At 43.3% G+C, this 17,450-nt stretch overlaps 1 protein-coding gene across 1 annotated transcript in view; it reads right to left on the bottom strand.

Annotated features, from left to right (window-relative positions):
- Nucleotides 1–17,450, bottom strand: part of LOC136324969 (cyclic AMP-dependent transcription factor ATF-7) — a 140,418-nt gene that overhangs the window by 4,090 nt on the left and 118,878 nt on the right. Inside the window, exons 6-12 of the mRNA XM_066258561.1 lie at nt 16,664–16,801; nt 14,478–14,635; nt 12,157–12,256; nt 11,525–11,638; nt 10,771–10,923; nt 6,582–6,779; nt 2,988–3,096 (exon numbers count right to left, since the gene is read on the bottom strand). Of these exons, the coding sequence (XP_066114658.1) occupies nt 2,988–3,096; nt 6,582–6,779; nt 10,771–10,923; nt 11,525–11,638; nt 12,157–12,256; nt 14,478–14,635; nt 16,664–16,801 (970 nt within the window). The remainder of the gene's footprint in view (nt 1–2,987; nt 3,097–6,581; nt 6,780–10,770; nt 10,924–11,524; nt 11,639–12,156; nt 12,257–14,477; nt 14,636–16,663; nt 16,802–17,450) is intronic.

Here is a 17,450-nt window from a genome sequence, read left to right as displayed (position 1 = left end):
ATTTAAAGGTGATTTAAAATAGATTTCTTTTTAGGTATCCTCTTTAATAAATCCCCACAGGAACTGAGTCATTCCATTCTTTTTTATATTTCTTTAGTATGTAGTTGCACCATAAGTAAACCTGATAAATATCAAGCTACAATTAATAAATGTCATAAATGATCAGTCCCTGACAAGGATCAGCTAGGTATTACTGATTTAAAACATTTATTATGAGTTATGTCACTCCACCTAACGTGAAAATAACATTTTATTAAGCACAAATATCTGAGCTGCACACAAAGATAACTCCATGTTGCTCATCAGTCAAGGAGTTTTTTTTGTTGTTGTTTTTTTCTTGTTTTTTTGTATTCTTCTGAAGTTGGAAATGGGGAGGCAGTCAGACAGACTCCCACATGCACCTGACTGGGATCCACCTGGCACACCCACCAGGGGGCGATGCTCTGCCCATCTGGGGCGTCGCTCTGTTGTGACCAGAGCCATTCTAGCGCCTGAGGCAGAGGCCACAGAGCCATCCTCAGCACCCGGGCCAACTTTGCTCCAATGGAGCCTTGGCTGTGGGAGGGGAAGAGAGAGACAGAGAGGAAGTAGAGGGGGAGGGGTGGAGAAGCAGATGGGCACTTCTCCTGTGTGCCCTGGCCGGGAATCGAACCTGGGACTCCTGCATGCCAAGCTGACGCTCTACCACTGAGCCAATCAGCCAGAGCCAGTCAAGGAGTTTTCTTAAATAGCAGGTAGCCTCTGTGGCTGCTTCAACAGAGAAGTGTGGGATGAGGACAAATTTCCAACAGTTAATTGTATTTTTGACTTGAAGAATGCCTGAGTCTTCTTTTAGGATTCAAATATTACCTCCTCTGTGAAGCCTTCTTTGTTGTACTCAGGAAAGGATTTCATTTGCTTTCAGAGCATACATTCATTTATTCATTAATATTTACTGAGAATCGTCCATGTGCAAAGCACTGGGGTACATAAAGCACACACTGGTAGCCCTGTCTTCAGGAAGCTCCCAGCCTAAGGGCTCTTTAACTGGGATATCTGTGCTTACCCTATTAACAGGCTGACATGTTTACCTCCTCATAACCCTGAGTCTCTCAGAGGTAGGAACAGTGTCTCATTTGTCTTAAGTGCCTTCCATAATATCTACATCACACAGCAGGAACAAAATACATTTCTGCTATAACAGCTAAGTAGTTTAATGGATTGACTACATGTCAGAGTTCTTGTAGGGATAGAATAGGAAACTCATGGTATATAGACTTCACACTGATTGATACTTAGTCCTTGTCTTCCTTCAGCCCATGAAAAAAAAGTATTTGAAATGGTTGATCATAAAACATCTTGAAACACTTTCTTATTTATTTTAGAGAGGAGAGAGAGAGAGAGAGAAGAGGGAGGAGCAGGAAGCATCAACTCCCATATGTGCCTTGACCAGGCAAGCTCAGAGTTTCAAACCTGCAACCTCAGCATTCCAGGTAGAGGCTTTATCCACTGCGCCACCACAGGTCAGGGCTTGAAACACTTTCTTATCTTGGTTTACAGAACACCACACTCAGCTACTTGGCTGGCTTTCTTCCTACCTTACTGTCTAGGCTGCTCTTTCTCAGTCACTTTTGTGGGTTCCTTCACAACTCTCTGACAACAAATGTTGTAGCACCCCAGGGATCAGTTCTGGGACTTCTCTTTTTCTATCTATGCACTCTCCCTTGACATTTCATACAGTTTCATGGCATTAAAAATTAACTATATGCTGTTGATTCCCACAGTGGTATCTTCTAGCCTTTCCTCTGAACTGCAGACCTGCATACCAGCTGCCTGCCTGACTCTACCTTCAAGACTAACAGGCTTCTTAAACTCAGCTTGCCAAAACTGAGCTCCAATACATGTCTCAGTCTTTATTCAAAAGCCACCTCATCAAAAGTTTCAAGCATGAAAAGCTGTCAACATTTCATATTTCTCTTCCCTGTTCTATTTTTTCTCCCAAGCATTTACTCTAATATACGATATATTATACCTATTTATCTCGTTTATTGTCTGTCTCACTAAAATATAAGCCCCTCAAGGGCAGGGAATTTAATCTAATCTATTTGGTTCCCTACTACATCCTCTGCATGTAAAACAGTGCCTGACACAGAAAAGGCTCGATCAACATCTGCTTAGTAAATGAATGAACCCTGAAGTACATATTAAAATTAAAATTTAAGCAGAGATATTTAAAATTGGTGATGTGGTTACCCATTTTCTATGGGAACACATCTGTGAAATGATAGACAGTGGAAAAATAAATAATATATCAAAATTTGATAGCCAATATTTCTATGAATTTATTTAATTTGTAAAAGAAAATGACTTATTATCTATCATTTACCACCCATAAGCAAATTATTCATAATAACTTTGATTTTAAGATTGTGCTTGTCCTGAGCAAAGCTCTGTGGCCATCTTCTTCTGGAACTATTTATGTGTGCTCATAGACTACAAAATGAAGCCAACATCAGCCCATTATTAGAAAGATAAAATATAGCCCCAGATCATAATGCTTAACAATCCTTAATGTAACACCTGCTGTGTATATCCTCTGAGGCCAAGGCATTGTCTTTAAAATAAGGAACACCTGGATATGAATCCCAGTTCTTCTACTTCATGCTGACATAAGGTCAGGTGACTAATCTGAGTGCAGTCTTCTTGTGTATAAATGAAGATTACATATCTACTTCATAAGAGAACTGGAAAGATGTGCAAGTGCCTAACACAAAGTAGGCACCCAATAAACATAGCCACCCTTTATCTCCAACTGTGATAGGTAATTAGGATAATGCTACAGTATATTATTCTCAAAAAAAGTTTTCTGTAGGACTGGCTTCTCCACAAAGGCTGCTCACTCATCAGTCTAGAACCCCCAGAACATTCGCACTGGAGTTATAAAATTACAGTTGAGACACTCAGTATATGCAGTTTACTGACTGACCTTGCATAGGTGCACCACTCACCTAAATAGCCTTGGGTCTTTTTCTGTAGTGCAGTGACTGGGCAGTCTTTATGAGCTAACAGTAGCTGTTTCAACTGAGCCACCTCATTGCGTAGTAATGTGACTTCATTCTGAGAAGGGAGGGAAGAAAACAGTATCAAGAAAATTCATCCTCCACTCTTTAACACCCAGGGACTATCTCTCAAAGTAACGACACAATGCTGCCTGGATTTTCTCCTCTGAATCTGGAAGATTTATGATCCAACAAGACTTAAGATAGCTCAGGGCCAGTATAGTCATGAATTCAATGACAGAAGCTGCTTACAGAGTAAAGTAGGGATTTACAAAAGAAAAATTACTCCTGTTTAGGATGAGTATAACAAAATTAATAATGCAAATGTCCTTTGACTATGAAAGCCTACTTCTATGAATCTATAATATTTAACAGAACTATCCAAGTACATACAATGTTTACTTCAGTATTGCTGTTCTAGCAAAAAATTAGAAATATTATAAATATCTATACCTTATATAAAACCATACTATAGAATGTACTACTATACAGCTATTTCAAATAATGAGGTAGATCTTCTATATACATGGCCAGATCTCTAGGAGATACTATTACCTATTTATGTTAAAACACATAATTCCTCCCTAATTCCCCTACAAAAAGTATAAATGAAAATAATATTTAGAAATACATATATGTCTGGCAGATACACATCAAACTTACCTACAGGGAAGAGAATGTGTCTGGGAAGGCACACTGAACAAGAACTTTGTTTTTCTTCCACACCCCTCTGTGTGTGTATGTGTACATTACATATGTTATATATAAATACAGGAGTGGGCAAAAGTAGATTTACAGTTGTGATTACATAAAACCTTATTCTTTTTTTTTTTTAATTTTTTATTTTTTACAGAGACAGAGAGTGAGTCAGAGAGAGGGATAGACAGGGACAGACAGACAGGAATGGAGAGAGATGAGAAGCATCAATCATTAGTTTCTCCATTGCGCGTTGCAACACCTTAGTTGTTCATTGATTGCTTTCTCATAAGTGCCTTGACCGTGGGCCTTCAGCAGACTGAGTAACCCCTTGCTTGAGCCAGCGACCTTGGGTCCAAGCTGGTGAGCTTTGCTCAAACCAGATAAGTCTGCACTCAAGCTGGCGACCTCGGGGTCTCGAACCTGGGTCCTTCCACATCCCAGTCCGACGCTCTATCCACTGCGCCACCTCCTGGTCAGGCTCTCTTTTTTTTTAATGTGAGATGAGCAAAGATAGATAGACAGACTCCCAAGGGTCCTGATTGGGATCCACCTGGCAACCCCCGTCTGGGGCCAATGCTTTAATCAATCCAGCTATCCTCAGTGCCTAGGGCAGATGTTCAAATCAAGCGAGCCACTGAATGTGAGAGGGGGAGAGATATAGAAGGGGGAAAGAGTGGAGGAGAGAAGCAGATGATTGCTTCTCATGTGTGCCCTGACCAGGGATCAAACCTAGGACGTATCCACTGAGCCAGCCGAGTAGGACTGAAAGCGTATTCTTGTATTATTATTTATTAATTATTGTAATATTTATTTGGGTTTGTTTGTTTTTTTTTGTTTTTTGTATTTTTCTGAAGCTGGAAACAGGGAGAGACAGTCAGACAGACTCCCGCATGCGCCCGACCGGGATCCACCTGGCACGCCCACCAGGGGCGCCGCTCTGCCCACCAGGGGGCGATGCTCTGCCCCTCTGGGGCGTCGCTCTGCCGCGACCAGAGCCACTCTAGCACCTGGGGCAGAGGCCAAGGAGCCATCCGCAGCGCCCGGGCCATCTTTGCTCCAATGGAGCCTTGGCTGCGGCGGGAAGGGAAGAGAGAGACAGAGAGGAAGGAGGGGGGCGGGGTGGAGAAGCAAATGGGCGCTTCTCCTATGTGCCCTGGCCGGGAATCGAACCCGGGTCCCCCGCACGCCAGGCAGATGCTCTACCGCTGAGCCAACCGGCCAGGGCTGTAATATTTATTTGTATTACAACTGTAAATACCTACTTTTGCCCACCCCTGTATATATTGCCTTATAATGAAAAATTTCTTTTTCTTTTTGAGCACAAGAGAAAAACAAGGACAGACAGGAAAGAAGAGAGATGAGAAGAATTAATTCGTAGTTGCAGCACCTTAGTTGTTCACTGATTGCTTTCTCCTATGTGCCTTGACTGGGGGGCTATAGCTGAACCAGTGACCCCTTGCTCAAGCCAGTGACCTTGGGCTTCATGTCAGAGAAGGGCTCAAGCCAGAGACCATGGGGTCATGTCTATGATCCCACACTCAAGCAGGCGACCCCATGCTCAAGCTGGTGAGCCTGCACTCAAGTCTGCAACCTCAGGGTTTCAAACCTGGGTCTTCAGTGTCCCAGGTCAGTGCTCTATCTACTGTGCCACCACCTAGTCAGGTGGTTCTTCTTCTTCTTCTTTTCTTTTTGATTGATTTCAGAGAGAGGGGAAGGGAGGAGAGAGAGAGAGAGAGAGAGAAACATTGATTTGTTGTTCCACTTATTTATGCATCATTGGTTGATTCTAGTATGTGCCCTGACTGGCGACTGAACTGGCAACCAATGTGCATCAGGTCGATGCTCCAACCAACTGAGCTGGCCAAGGCTCCTTCTTTCTCTTATTAAGCTGCTGTATTATCTGGGGGCAAATACATTTCCCTTTGTGTGTTCAAGGACCCCAGTCAGAATCTACTATTGACTTCAAAAAGCACCCTGGGTTGCTTAATCTAATTTCCGTCATCCAAATGGGTCTATGAACGACTCATTCTAGCAGCGGATTTGGGAATAGATGGCATCTTTTCCAATTCCTGGAGAAGAGATTTCAACTCTGACTACAAGAGATGCTTTCTGCATTCTGCCTGAAACATTTACTGGATCTGTCCTAATTTAAAGAATGACCATTTTCTATTATACTGAACCACTTTTTTTCAGATTCAACCGCAGTTTCAAAATTCAACCATCCAGGCCCTGGCCGGTTGGCTCAGCGGTAGAGCGTCGGCCTGGCGTGCAGAGGACCCGAGTTCGAGTCCCGACCAGGGCACATAGGAGAAGCGCCCATTTGCTTCTCCACCCCCCCTCCCCTTCCTCTCTGTCTCTCTCTTCCCCTCCCGCAGCCAAGGCCCCATTGGAGCAAAGATGGCCTGGGTGCTGGGGATGGCTCCTTGGCCTCTGCCCCAGGCGCTAGAGTGGCTCTGGTCGCGGCAGAGTGACACCCCAGAGGGGCAGAGCGTCGCCCCTGGTGGGCGTGCCGGGTGGATCCCGGTCGGTCGCATGCGGGAGTCTGTCTGACTGTCTCTCCCCGTTTCCAGCTTCAGAAAAATACAAAAAAAAAAAAAAAAAAAAAAAATCAACCATCCAGCCCTGGCTGGGTAGCTCAGTTGATCACAGCGTTGTCCTGATACACCAAGGTTGCAGGTTCCAACCCTGGCCAGGGCACATACAAGAATCAACCAATGAATGCATAAATAAGTGGAACAACAAATCAATGTCTCCCTCTCTCCCTTCTTCTCTCTCTAAAATCAATCAATCGATCAATTAAAATAAAAATTCAACAATCCCAATAATCATCTACGACCCACTCACACTCAGCTGAATGTTCTGAGACGTGAGTTCCTCTGCCTTCTTCTCTAGGGAGGACACCCACAGCTTCCGCTTTTGACGGCAGCGAGAGGCTGCAGCCCGGTTGCGCTCCAGAAAGCGTTGCCGCCGCTCATCTGGATCTTCATCCACGGTGCGCCGCCGTCGCCCTCCTGTACTAGGAGTGGGCTGGGCTGGTGAGACCTGTTCACCAGAAAGGAAGAGGAGTTACTTGCAAGGAATGTCAATCCTTTCCAATTAAACCTGACACTTAAGAATATTAGTAAGATCTGGTAAAGGGATGTACCAGTCTCTGTAACCTCAGCAAGTCTCATCACTATGTCCCTTAGCTTCACTTTCGTAGCTGTTCCTCATTCTGCCTCCCACTGCTTTCCAGTCCTCTCAGTCCCATACTTACACAACCACAGTTCAGTTGGAAACTGATTATTTCTGAGACAGACAAAATGAAACTAGAATCACTTTTTGTTTCTTAAGAATAGGGGGAAAAAAAAAAAAGAATAGGAAAATCTTGCCTGACCAGGCAGTGGCGCAGTGGATAGAGCGTCGGACTTGGATGCAGAGGACAGTTTTGAGACCTCGAGGTCGCCAGCTTGAGCACGGGCTCATCTGGTTTGAGCAAAGACCCAAGTTCACTGGCTTGAGCAAGGGGTTACTCGGTCTGCTGAAGGCCCGCAGTCAAGGCACATATGAGAAAGCAATCAATGAACAACTAAAGTGTTGCAACGAAAAACTAATGATTCGCCCTGGCCAGTTGGCTCAGTGGTAGAGTGTCGGCCTGGCGTGCAGGAGTCCCGGGTTTGATTCCCGGCCAGGGCACACAGGAGAAGTGCCCATCTGCTTCTCCACCCCTCCCCCTCTCCTTCCTTTCTCTTCCCCTCCCGCAGCCAAAGTTCCATTAGAGCAAAGTTGGCCCGGGCGCTGAGGATGGCTCTGTGGCCTCTGCCTCAGGCTCTAGAGTGGCTCTGGTCTCAACAGAGCGACGCCCCAGATGGGCAGAGCATCGCCCCCTGGTGTGCATGCCGGGTGTATCCTGGTTGGGCGCATGCGGGAGTCTGTCTGACTGCCTCACCCGTTTCCAACTTCAGAAAAATACAAAAACAAAAACAAAACAAAACAAAACTAATGATTGATGCTTCTCATCTCTCTCCGTTCCTGTCTGTCTGTCCCTGTTTATCCCTCTCTCTGACTCTCTCTGTCTCTGTAAAAAAAAGAAAAACAACAAAAAAAACCCCAGGAAAATCTTATAGGCAGGGAAATCATAAAGGAGGGCATCAGGAACTTTTAGCAAGACTGGAATAAAAAAGCTTACAAATCACCGATTTGGACAAGCAATATATACAAACAACTGGATGCTACAATAAATTTCAGAAAAGAAGAAAAGATTTTACTGCTAAGCGAGAATAAAGCTATTATGGAGAGCTATGGATTCGTATATTTTTATTTATAATCAGTTATTAATCATTCTCATCAACCCTTCCCTCATCCTGTTTATTGTTTGTTTTGTTGTTATTTAAAAGATTTTATTTATTGATTTTTATAGAGACAAGAGGGAAGGGAATAAGAAGTTTCAACTCATAGTTGCTTCACTTTAGTTGTTCACTGCTTGCTGGTTGTATATGCCTGGACCTGGTAAGCCCAGGGTTTCGAGCCAGTGACTCCAGCATTCCAGGTCAATGCTCTAACTATTGTGCCACCACAGTCCTGGCATGTTGTTTGCTATTTTTTAAACAGAAAAGCATTTTTTAATCCCTTTACAAATTGGTGACATAGGATTGTCTTTAAATTTTAGTCTGATGTTCTTTTACACTAAAACACTTTTGGGTCATCTTGCCTTCCTGTGAGCTGATATATTTTCAGAGAAGATAGACCAATTTCATAATAGTGACAAAAATTAAAATGTAGAAAGGTAAAACCATCTGTAGAAAAGAAACTATATAAGGTAAAATAATGCCAAAAATAAATTCATTCTAGATCTGTTGCTATTAGGGAATATCTATTTAATAGTTTCCAAATGCCAAAGCTCACATCAGTTGCAAGAGAATAAGTATGAGCTTATAAAAAATAGAATCTTAGCCTGACCCGTGGTGGCTCAGTGGATAAAGCATCAACCTGGGACACTGAGGACCCAGGTTCAAAGCCCCAAGGTTGCTGGCTTGAGCACAAGCTCATTCAGCTTGAGCACAGGGTTGCCAGCTTGAGCATGGGATCACTGATATGATCCCATGGTCGATGGCTTGAGCCCATGGCCACTGGCTTGAGCCAAGGGGTCACTAGCTTGACTGGAGCCCCTTGGTCAAGGCACATATGAGAAGCAATCAATGAATAACTAATAGGTGCTGCAACTATGAGTTGGTAATTCCTATCTCTCTCCCTTTCTGTCTGTTTCTCCTAAAAAAAAAAGATTTTTTTTTTTAAATTCAGTGAGAGGAGGAGAGGTAGAGAGACAGACCCCCGCATGCACCCTGACTGAGATCCACCCAGCAAGCCTATTAATGGAACCCAGGACATCCACATGCTGAGCGATGCTCTACCACTGAACCAGCCAGGCCCCAAAAATAGAATCTTATATTCTACTTTAGGCCCTACTGAATCATATTCTTCATTAAAAGATAATTTTATTTATTCAGACTAATATCTTTCCCAAAAAAAGAATACTGGGAAGGAAATTTCAAACTTAATTTAATGAGTGAGAGGCCTTGGGTCACGCTTCTCACTTTTTTTTTTTTTTTTTACTGAGATAGAGAGAGAGAGAGTCAGAGAGAGGGATAGATAGGGACAGACAGACAGGAACGGAGAGAGATAAGAAACATCAATCATCAGTTTTTCATTGCGACATCTTAGTTGTTCATTGATTGCTTTCTCATATGTGCCTTGACCATGGGCCTTCAGCAGACCAAGTAACCCCTTGCTCAAGCCAGCGACCTTGGGTCCAAGCTGGTGAGCTTTGCTCAAACCAGATAAGCCCGTGCTCAAGCCGGTGACCTTGGGGTTTCAAATCTGGGTCCTCCACATCCCAGTCCAACACTCTATCCACTGTGCCACCGCCTGGTCAGGTGCTTCTCACTCTTGAGATTTAAAATTTCCTCTTTCTCCTGAGCTCAACGGACCACATGTAAAGACTGGTGCTTTACCAAGTATGGAGAAAAGGCGATGACAGGTTCCTATTCTCTCATAGGCAACTAAGTAACTCATGCAGGGAATGGAGGTTAATGAACAGGCTGAGACAAAGGGAAGAATGGGAAGGAAAAGAATCAGTGGTGACTGGAAAGGAAGTCATATCATTTCCTCAAGAGGCAAAGCAGCACAACTTGGGCAAGGGGCTATTGCTCTACCACCTCCAGGGACCAACATCAGAAGGGGATACATGAGGGCGGGCAGGCTTAGCTTCCAACAAGAAAACTCAAATGAAGGTTTGTTATTGGCCAAGCTTTAAGGCAGCATATGGCCATTAAATGTTAGGACATTGGTGGCAACTGACAAAGCAGGTGGCAACATCAGTCAGGCTGGGCAAAGGGTGTAACTCTAGAAATGGATCTCAGGTGTTGTCACCTGTTCAGTACAGATAATACATAACTGAGGACTATTTAGTTTTCAAAGAAATTTACTAAAACTGAGGCCTCCTTGAGAAAACAACTGGGCATCTAAATGGGGCTGCTCTGTCTTATGGGATTAAATTGATAAGGAAAAAGTGTATTTTTGCGTTTGTTTGTTTGTTTGTTTACCGAGCCATCTTAATACTGTGACATCACATAATGTTAATATATTACTGATATTTGCTGCAAAATCTAATCAAGTAAGTTTTTTTGTAAATACTTAATAGATGGGAAAGAGACTAGGAGAACCTCCTTTGGTGCAGAAAGTGGACTGAAGTGAGGTTCTGTCAATATCTTAGAGGGTTCTACAGATACATCATTCACATATAAACAACAACAAACAAAAATTAAGACCTCCTCTATGACAGTTCTGCATTATTTAGTCTGTTTACATGTGTGTATAACACAAGGGCAGATAAAGAATGGTACATTGTGCTGCTGTCCAGTTGCCAAAAAGAACCAAAGCACAGGAAGATGCCCAGAAAGCTGAAATCCATTCTCTAATTGTTCTGATTCTTGAAATATACAGGACATAAAGAGCAATGGTGACAGCTGGTTCCCGATCCAATGGCCCAACTGACCTGGGGCTGGGCAGGGGATGGGGCATCAGGGTGCTGGATGAGGATCTGGCTATGCTCAGGACGGGCTGTCACCATGGTGCTGGCAGTACCCACCACCATTCCACAACCACCATTGATTGAGGAAACTTGGTGGGTTAGGGTGGCTTTTAGTCTCTGTGGGGAAAGATAAAAAAACAAAGCTTGTCAAAGGTGAGAGTCTATCAAGGGTAGGCTCGGATTTTATTACTGAACTTACAGATAGCTAAAATTTCCACACCAACTTTCCCTTAACAGAGGAATTAAAAGAAAATGACAGGGAGAGTGTGCACCTGGAACCCTAAAATGCCTACTCTATTCCCTGGCTATCATCCTGGGCGCAGTTGGAGGGTGGGGGTTGTTGAAGCAATAGTCCAGATGAAGTCTCTCTCCTGGAACCTGGCCAGGTGCTGGTTACACAGCTATTCACCTCTTGGACAGCTCTACTGCCCACTCATCCACCCTCCATCTGTCATCCTGGAACTGAAACAGCAAGTGTTCCCCTCCAAACAATCTGTGCTGCTCTTCACTGCCATGGTCTGTGTAACAGGCTCTAAAGGTGGAAGGGACGATATGAGAGTACTATATCAGGGTCTTTTTTCCTACAGACTTTACAACAGGGTATCTTTAGCTTTGCCAAGTCCCAGAAGGTTCCCTTGCTTGGCTCACTTGAAAAACCTAGGCTGATAACACTTCTTTCAGAAAGGGCCAATGTTGCCCTAGGCTGGAATGTACTTACCATCTTGGCTTCTGATGGCATAGGTTGGCCAGAGGGAGAAATGGAACCACTGCTGTTAACTGGTGGGCCAGGGATACCAGGAATATTGGGCACCATAGACACAGGCCTGGCCAGCTGGATCGAGAGAAGTAAGAAAAACCAGAAGGGAACATAATAGTATTGGTGGGGCAACAGCTTCCCCAAATGCAGTAATTTTGAGATTGGCACTTCAGGGCCTGTTCTGTGCAACCTGCCCGTAGGGCATGCAGGGATCCTGGGAAATAACACCCCCCCATGGAGCACTACAGTGTAGAGAATCTGACCCTCAGTACTAGGACAATCTCTATGGGAAAGGCTGGGGCTGTATATTGAAGGAAGTGGTGGGTAATTTGGGAGGTGCTAAGTGCCAAGTGAAACCAACCAATCAGCAGGTTGGCAAGATCAATTTCTAGATCAGAAGCCAATTGCCCAGATGAGTCTTTGTCTAGTGTTCCATAGTACTGGATTGGCAGAGTTAGTGAAATGTTTGGGGAGGTTGCATGAGCACTAATACAGCCCACGTTTCCCTGGGGCTCGTGTGTGTTCAGGAGCATTCAGGTGGAAGGGAGGGATTGTGTGTTGGTATGGCTGGCTGTCCTAACTACAGAGCTCACCGATATAACAGAAGGCATCTGAACCGGAGGCCCTGGCAGCACAGGCATGGTCTGTCCATTGGCAAGATGCATGACGAGAGGAAGGGAGCCAGTAGGAGACCTAGAGGACAGAGGAATCGAAATGCTCATAATAGAGACCCTTCAGCCTATGGACCTTTTCCTATTATAAAGCAGATTTTTCAGTCTTCCCTAGTTAGGGAAGCTAAAGGTCAGCATTGTAAAACTTGATACCCTCATGAACGTAGAAAAAGCAGGGAGTGCTATGAGGTCTTTTTTTTTGAAAGAGAGAGGCAGGGAGAGAAAGGAACACTGAGCTGCTCCTGCATGTGCCCTGAATGGGGATGGAACTGGCAACCTCTGCACTTTAGGACGAAGCTTCAACCAACTGAGCTATCCAGCCAGGGCTTAATTTAGAGAGAAAGAGAGAGAAAGGGAGAGAGAGGGGAGGAGGAAGGGAAACATTCATTTGTTGTTCCATTCAGTCGTGCATTCACTGGTTGTTTCCATTGTGTGCTCTGTTTGGGGATAGAACCTACAAACTTGTCATTTTACAACAATACTCGAACCAACTGAGCTAACCAGTCAGGGCAGATCTTTACACCTTGAAAATTAAGCAAACATCAATGAGCTCAAAAAGGTGGGAAGCTAATCCTATTAAGAGGTTTGGGTTTTTTTTGTATTTTTCTGAAGCTGTAAACGGGGAGGCAGTCAGACAGACTCCCGCATGCGCCCAACTGGAATCCACCCGGCACGCCCACCAGGGGGCGATGCTCTGCCCATCCGGGGCATCGCTCTGTCATGACCAGAGCCACTCTAGCACCTGGGGCAGAGGTCAAGGAGCCATCCCCAGCATCCGGGCCATCTTTTGCTCCAATGGAGCCTCGGCTGCGGGAGGGGAAGAGAGAGACAGAGAGGAAGTAGAGGGGGAGGGGTGGCGAAGCAGATGGGCACCTCTCCTGTGTGCCCTGGCCAGTAATCGAACCCGGGACCTCTGCACGCCAGGCTGACGCTCTACCACTGAGCCAACCGGCCAGGGCCCTATTAAGAGTTTTGAACAGCCTAACAGGTGGCAGCACAGTGGATAGAACATCGACCTGGGACACTGAGGTCCCAGGTTTGGAACCCCAAGATTGCTGGCTTGAGCTTGGGGTCACCAGCTTGAGTGTGGGGTTGCCAGCTTAAGCATGAAATCATTGGCATGATCCATGGTCTCTGGCTTGAAGCCCAAGGTCGCTGGCTTGAGCAAGGGGTCACTGGCTTGGCTGAAACCCCCTGGTCAAGGCACTTATGAAAAGCAATCAATGAACAACAAAAGTGACCCAATTATGAGCTGATGCTTCTCAACTCTCTTCCTTCTTGTCTGTTTCTCTCTTGCAAAAAAAAAGGTTTTTGAACAATTAAGTAAACATCTCTATCACTGCCATGTATAAATTATGTCTTGCCTTAGGCAAGGGAGACCTGGACCAAAGTTGTCATTTTGCAAAGCTGATTTATATCATATGATAGACAAATATAAGTAAGTTTCTCTTATTCCTTTCCACATTTTGCTCTACCCTGTCCAAAAATATGTCCCTTTATATTATTCCTAGTGGGTCCACAGAACAATATACCTCAAAAGGCAGAATCCTGACAATAACCTCTTCACTCAATGGGTACCTACGGACAGGGTCTCAAGTCAGCCATTATGAAATCCATACAGGCTGTGCCAGGAGTGAAGATGAATAGACAAACAAACAAATACCTGCTGGTCTACACAAAACATACAGGTGTGTGTTCATGGGGGAAAATTTTTATTTTGAGAGACAAGCTCAGTGACTCATATTCCTTGAGTATTCAAAAACACTTGCAGTTGGCCCTGTCCAGTTAGCTCAGTCAGTTAAGAGGGTTGTCCTGAAACAAAAAGGTTATGGGTTCGATCTCTGGTCAGGGCACACACGGGAAGCAACCAAAAAATGCACAACGAAGTAGAGCAACAAATGTTTCCCTTCTCTCTCCCCCCCCTCTTTCCCCTCCTCTCTCTGTGTCTCTAAAAATCAATAAAAATTAAGCCTGGCCAGATAGCTTGGTTGGCTGGAGCATTGTCCTGGAGTGCAAAGGTTGCTGGTTTGGTTCACTGGTCAGGACACATATAGGAGCAGCTCGATGTTCCTGTCTCTCTCTTTCTCCCTGCCTCTCTCTCTGTCTCTCAAAAAAAAAAAAATAAATAAATAAATTAAAAAAACAAAACAAAAACCCAACAACAAAAACCACTTGCTGTTTTAGCAAATAATTTCACAAAGTAGAAAAAGATTCAGGCTTATTTCTCTCTGCTTTTTACTTACCCCAGTTGCCTGTTGGATGGTGGAGCCTGTGTGATGACAGAGGTTGGGGAGGGAAGGGTTGGGTGAAGTGGATCATAGGCCAAGTGGAGAGGCAGGGAGCCGGGGCGTACAATGGTAGGTGTTGGGGTAGAGATCACAACAGGCTTAGGGGCCACCTCCTGGGGAGAAGAAACCAACAGATCACAAAATGCTTTAAGGAGCTGCTTATTGGGAAATATGTCACTGGTAAAATCTAGTACAAATTTATTGGAAAGAGCATTAATATGACTCATGGACTGTACCTCACTCACCCATTCAGAAAATGCTAAGTTAGGACCTTTTGGCTATCTCCCTTTCATTAGGGATGATGGCTATGTGAATGACATGATAGTTGAAAATCCACTGTAAATCTTTGTAGAAGCAGTATAGTATCATATACATTCTAAAATTTTTTATGATTTTTCACAATCTAGATACTGTCATCCTAAACTTGATGCCTGAGTGTCCTGTGATCTCTTAAGGGAAAAGGCAGGTATAAGACAGGTGATAAGGCAACCCAGTATTTTCTTTAAGAAAGGGCTATGGAGCCTGACCAGGTGGTGGGACACTGGGTAGAACATCAACCTGGAATACTGAGGACCCAGGCTCGAAACCCTGAGGTTGCCGGCCTGAGCGCGAGCTTAGCAGCTTGAGCTCCAGGTCTCGGCTTGCGTGTGGGATCACAGACACGACCTCATGGTCACTGGCTTGAGCAAGGGGTCACTGGCTTGGCTGGAGCTCCCTGGTCAGGCACATATGAGAAGCAATCAAGGAACAACTAAGGTGCCACAGCTACAAGTTGACGCTTCTCATCTCTCTCCCTTCCTATCTTTTCTGTCTGTCTGTCTTACTCTCTCTCTCTTGCTAAAGAAAGGGGAAAAAAGGGCTATGGAATTTTAAATAATGATCATAATGCAATCAAACAAACTGCTTCTCATTGTTAAGTTATTAGGATCTTATGTTGCCAGTGGCCACACTGGCCACGAAAACATCTCCAAACAGCCTCTAGAATCTGGTTGCCAATGAAAAGTAGAGAAGGCAAGGTTGTAATGCTTATGGAGGGAGTAGTTTTGGGAAGTTATCAAACTAAATTTGGAGAGAGTTAAAATGAGGCATAAGATGCTCTATTCAAAGTATATATTAAACTTAATAACTACCAGAAGAGCAGTGGAGACTGGAAGGAGGCATGAACGGACTTCTGAGGTTCTGATAATATCTGGGTGCTGGTTACAAGGGCTATAAACTTTGTGAAGTCAGTGAGCTGTATACTTACAATTTATGTACTTTCCTGTACACTTTATATTTGAAAAAAATTATAAAAAATATCACTTTGTAAAAAGTTTCCTTTAAAAAATACTCAGAATCCTAGTAGATAGTGCCTTTAAGTCACTAGAAGACTTCCTTCTGGAAAGATGTTTTTCCTAAATTGCTTAATGTCCAGTTTATAAACTATATAGTTTTCTTTTTTACTTATTAAGTGAAGTACAACAGAAACACAATAAAGTGCATTAATTTAAAAGATACAACTAAATGACTTTTTACATATGTAAAAGCAAGACAGAGCCCATCCCCCCAGGTTCTCCTGCATCCCTTCCCATCTATACTTTTCCTCAAAAGAGGTTAAACATTATTGAGCTCTATCACCATCAAATATTTTTGCCTCTTCTTGAACCTGATGTAAATAAAATCATATAGTATATACTTCTGTGTCTGAATTATTTTGGTGTTCAATATAACATTTTTGAAATTCACCCATGTTGCTGTTTATTTTCATTCTTTTTTAATGCCATGTAGTATTCCATTTTATAAACATACTATGCTTTATTTATTCATTTTCTTGTTGATGGACTACCAGGTATTTTACTGGACTTATCAATACAACTGTTATGAACATTCTCATACACTTCTTTGGGTGAACATATGCACTAATTTTTTTTTTTTTTTTTTTAACATATGCACTAATTTCACTTCACTTCCACACAGTCTCAGAAGTAAAACTGCTAGGTTACAAAATAGGTGTAATTTATTGAATATATAAATCTTCTAAAAAACTAACATTTATTTGAATATACTCAATCCTCCTGTTTCACACACTATTTATACAACTAATGAATCAAAATATAATCTATTAATTAACTTTTGGGATGACTCTTAGTAGAGAAGTTTACCTTGTCCTTGAGTGGCGGGGAGCATGGACTAGAGGCAGGGCTGTCAGGTGGGGATGAGTCCACCTCTACTGGCTCCTCTTCTTTGATTTTAATGTCTGGTGTGGAAGGTAGAGACATGTCAAGGGGTCCGGCAGCAGCCTGTTAAAAGACAGAAATGAACATGATTCAATCCCATGATTCCCTTCAAGTTGAATCTGTATCTTCCCAGTTAAAAGATGAGGAAATAAAAAGTTTCAAAGCACCAAACTATAAGTCAAAGAAATGTGAAGCCTAGGTTTTATGAACAACTCTGGTCAAATCATTCTAACTTCTCATGGCTTTTGTTTCCCTAACTATAAAATGGAGATAATACCCACTTCATTCACCATGGGTAAATACCTAAAGATTCTGAAAGGGAAAAAATACTTACAATGCTTACAAAGACCCTGAAAGGAAATTCAAAAAAAGTTATCATTTCAATCCATCTCAGTATTATATTGTTTTACAGGAAAGTAAAATGATTCCTGAATCCAGTGCCTGTCTTTTCCCAGCCGTTCAATGGCCACTGGAGAGCTGTAAATATGTTTTCTGCCAACCAGAATGACTAGATTACCCAATTACCAAAAGCAAGTAAAGAATGAACTTTTCTAGGAAACTCCCCATGCTTGATGGTGATTTCACCACAAAATCTGGTGCTAAAAGTTAGAAAGATAGGGTTTCAGGGTAACAAAGAAAGGAAAGGCTGGTCACTTAATCAGTGAAAGAAATTAAAACTTGGTCCTAGGAGTAGAACTAGAGAAAACTAGAA

This window comes from Saccopteryx bilineata, chromosome 2 (assembly GCF_036850765.1).
Source record: "Saccopteryx bilineata isolate mSacBil1 chromosome 2, mSacBil1_pri_phased_curated, whole genome shotgun sequence".
Lineage (NCBI taxonomy): Eukaryota > Metazoa > Chordata > Mammalia > Chiroptera > Emballonuridae > Saccopteryx > Saccopteryx bilineata.
The sequence above is the reverse complement of the archived record's forward strand: the minus strand, read 5'-3'. Positions and strand labels throughout refer to the sequence as shown.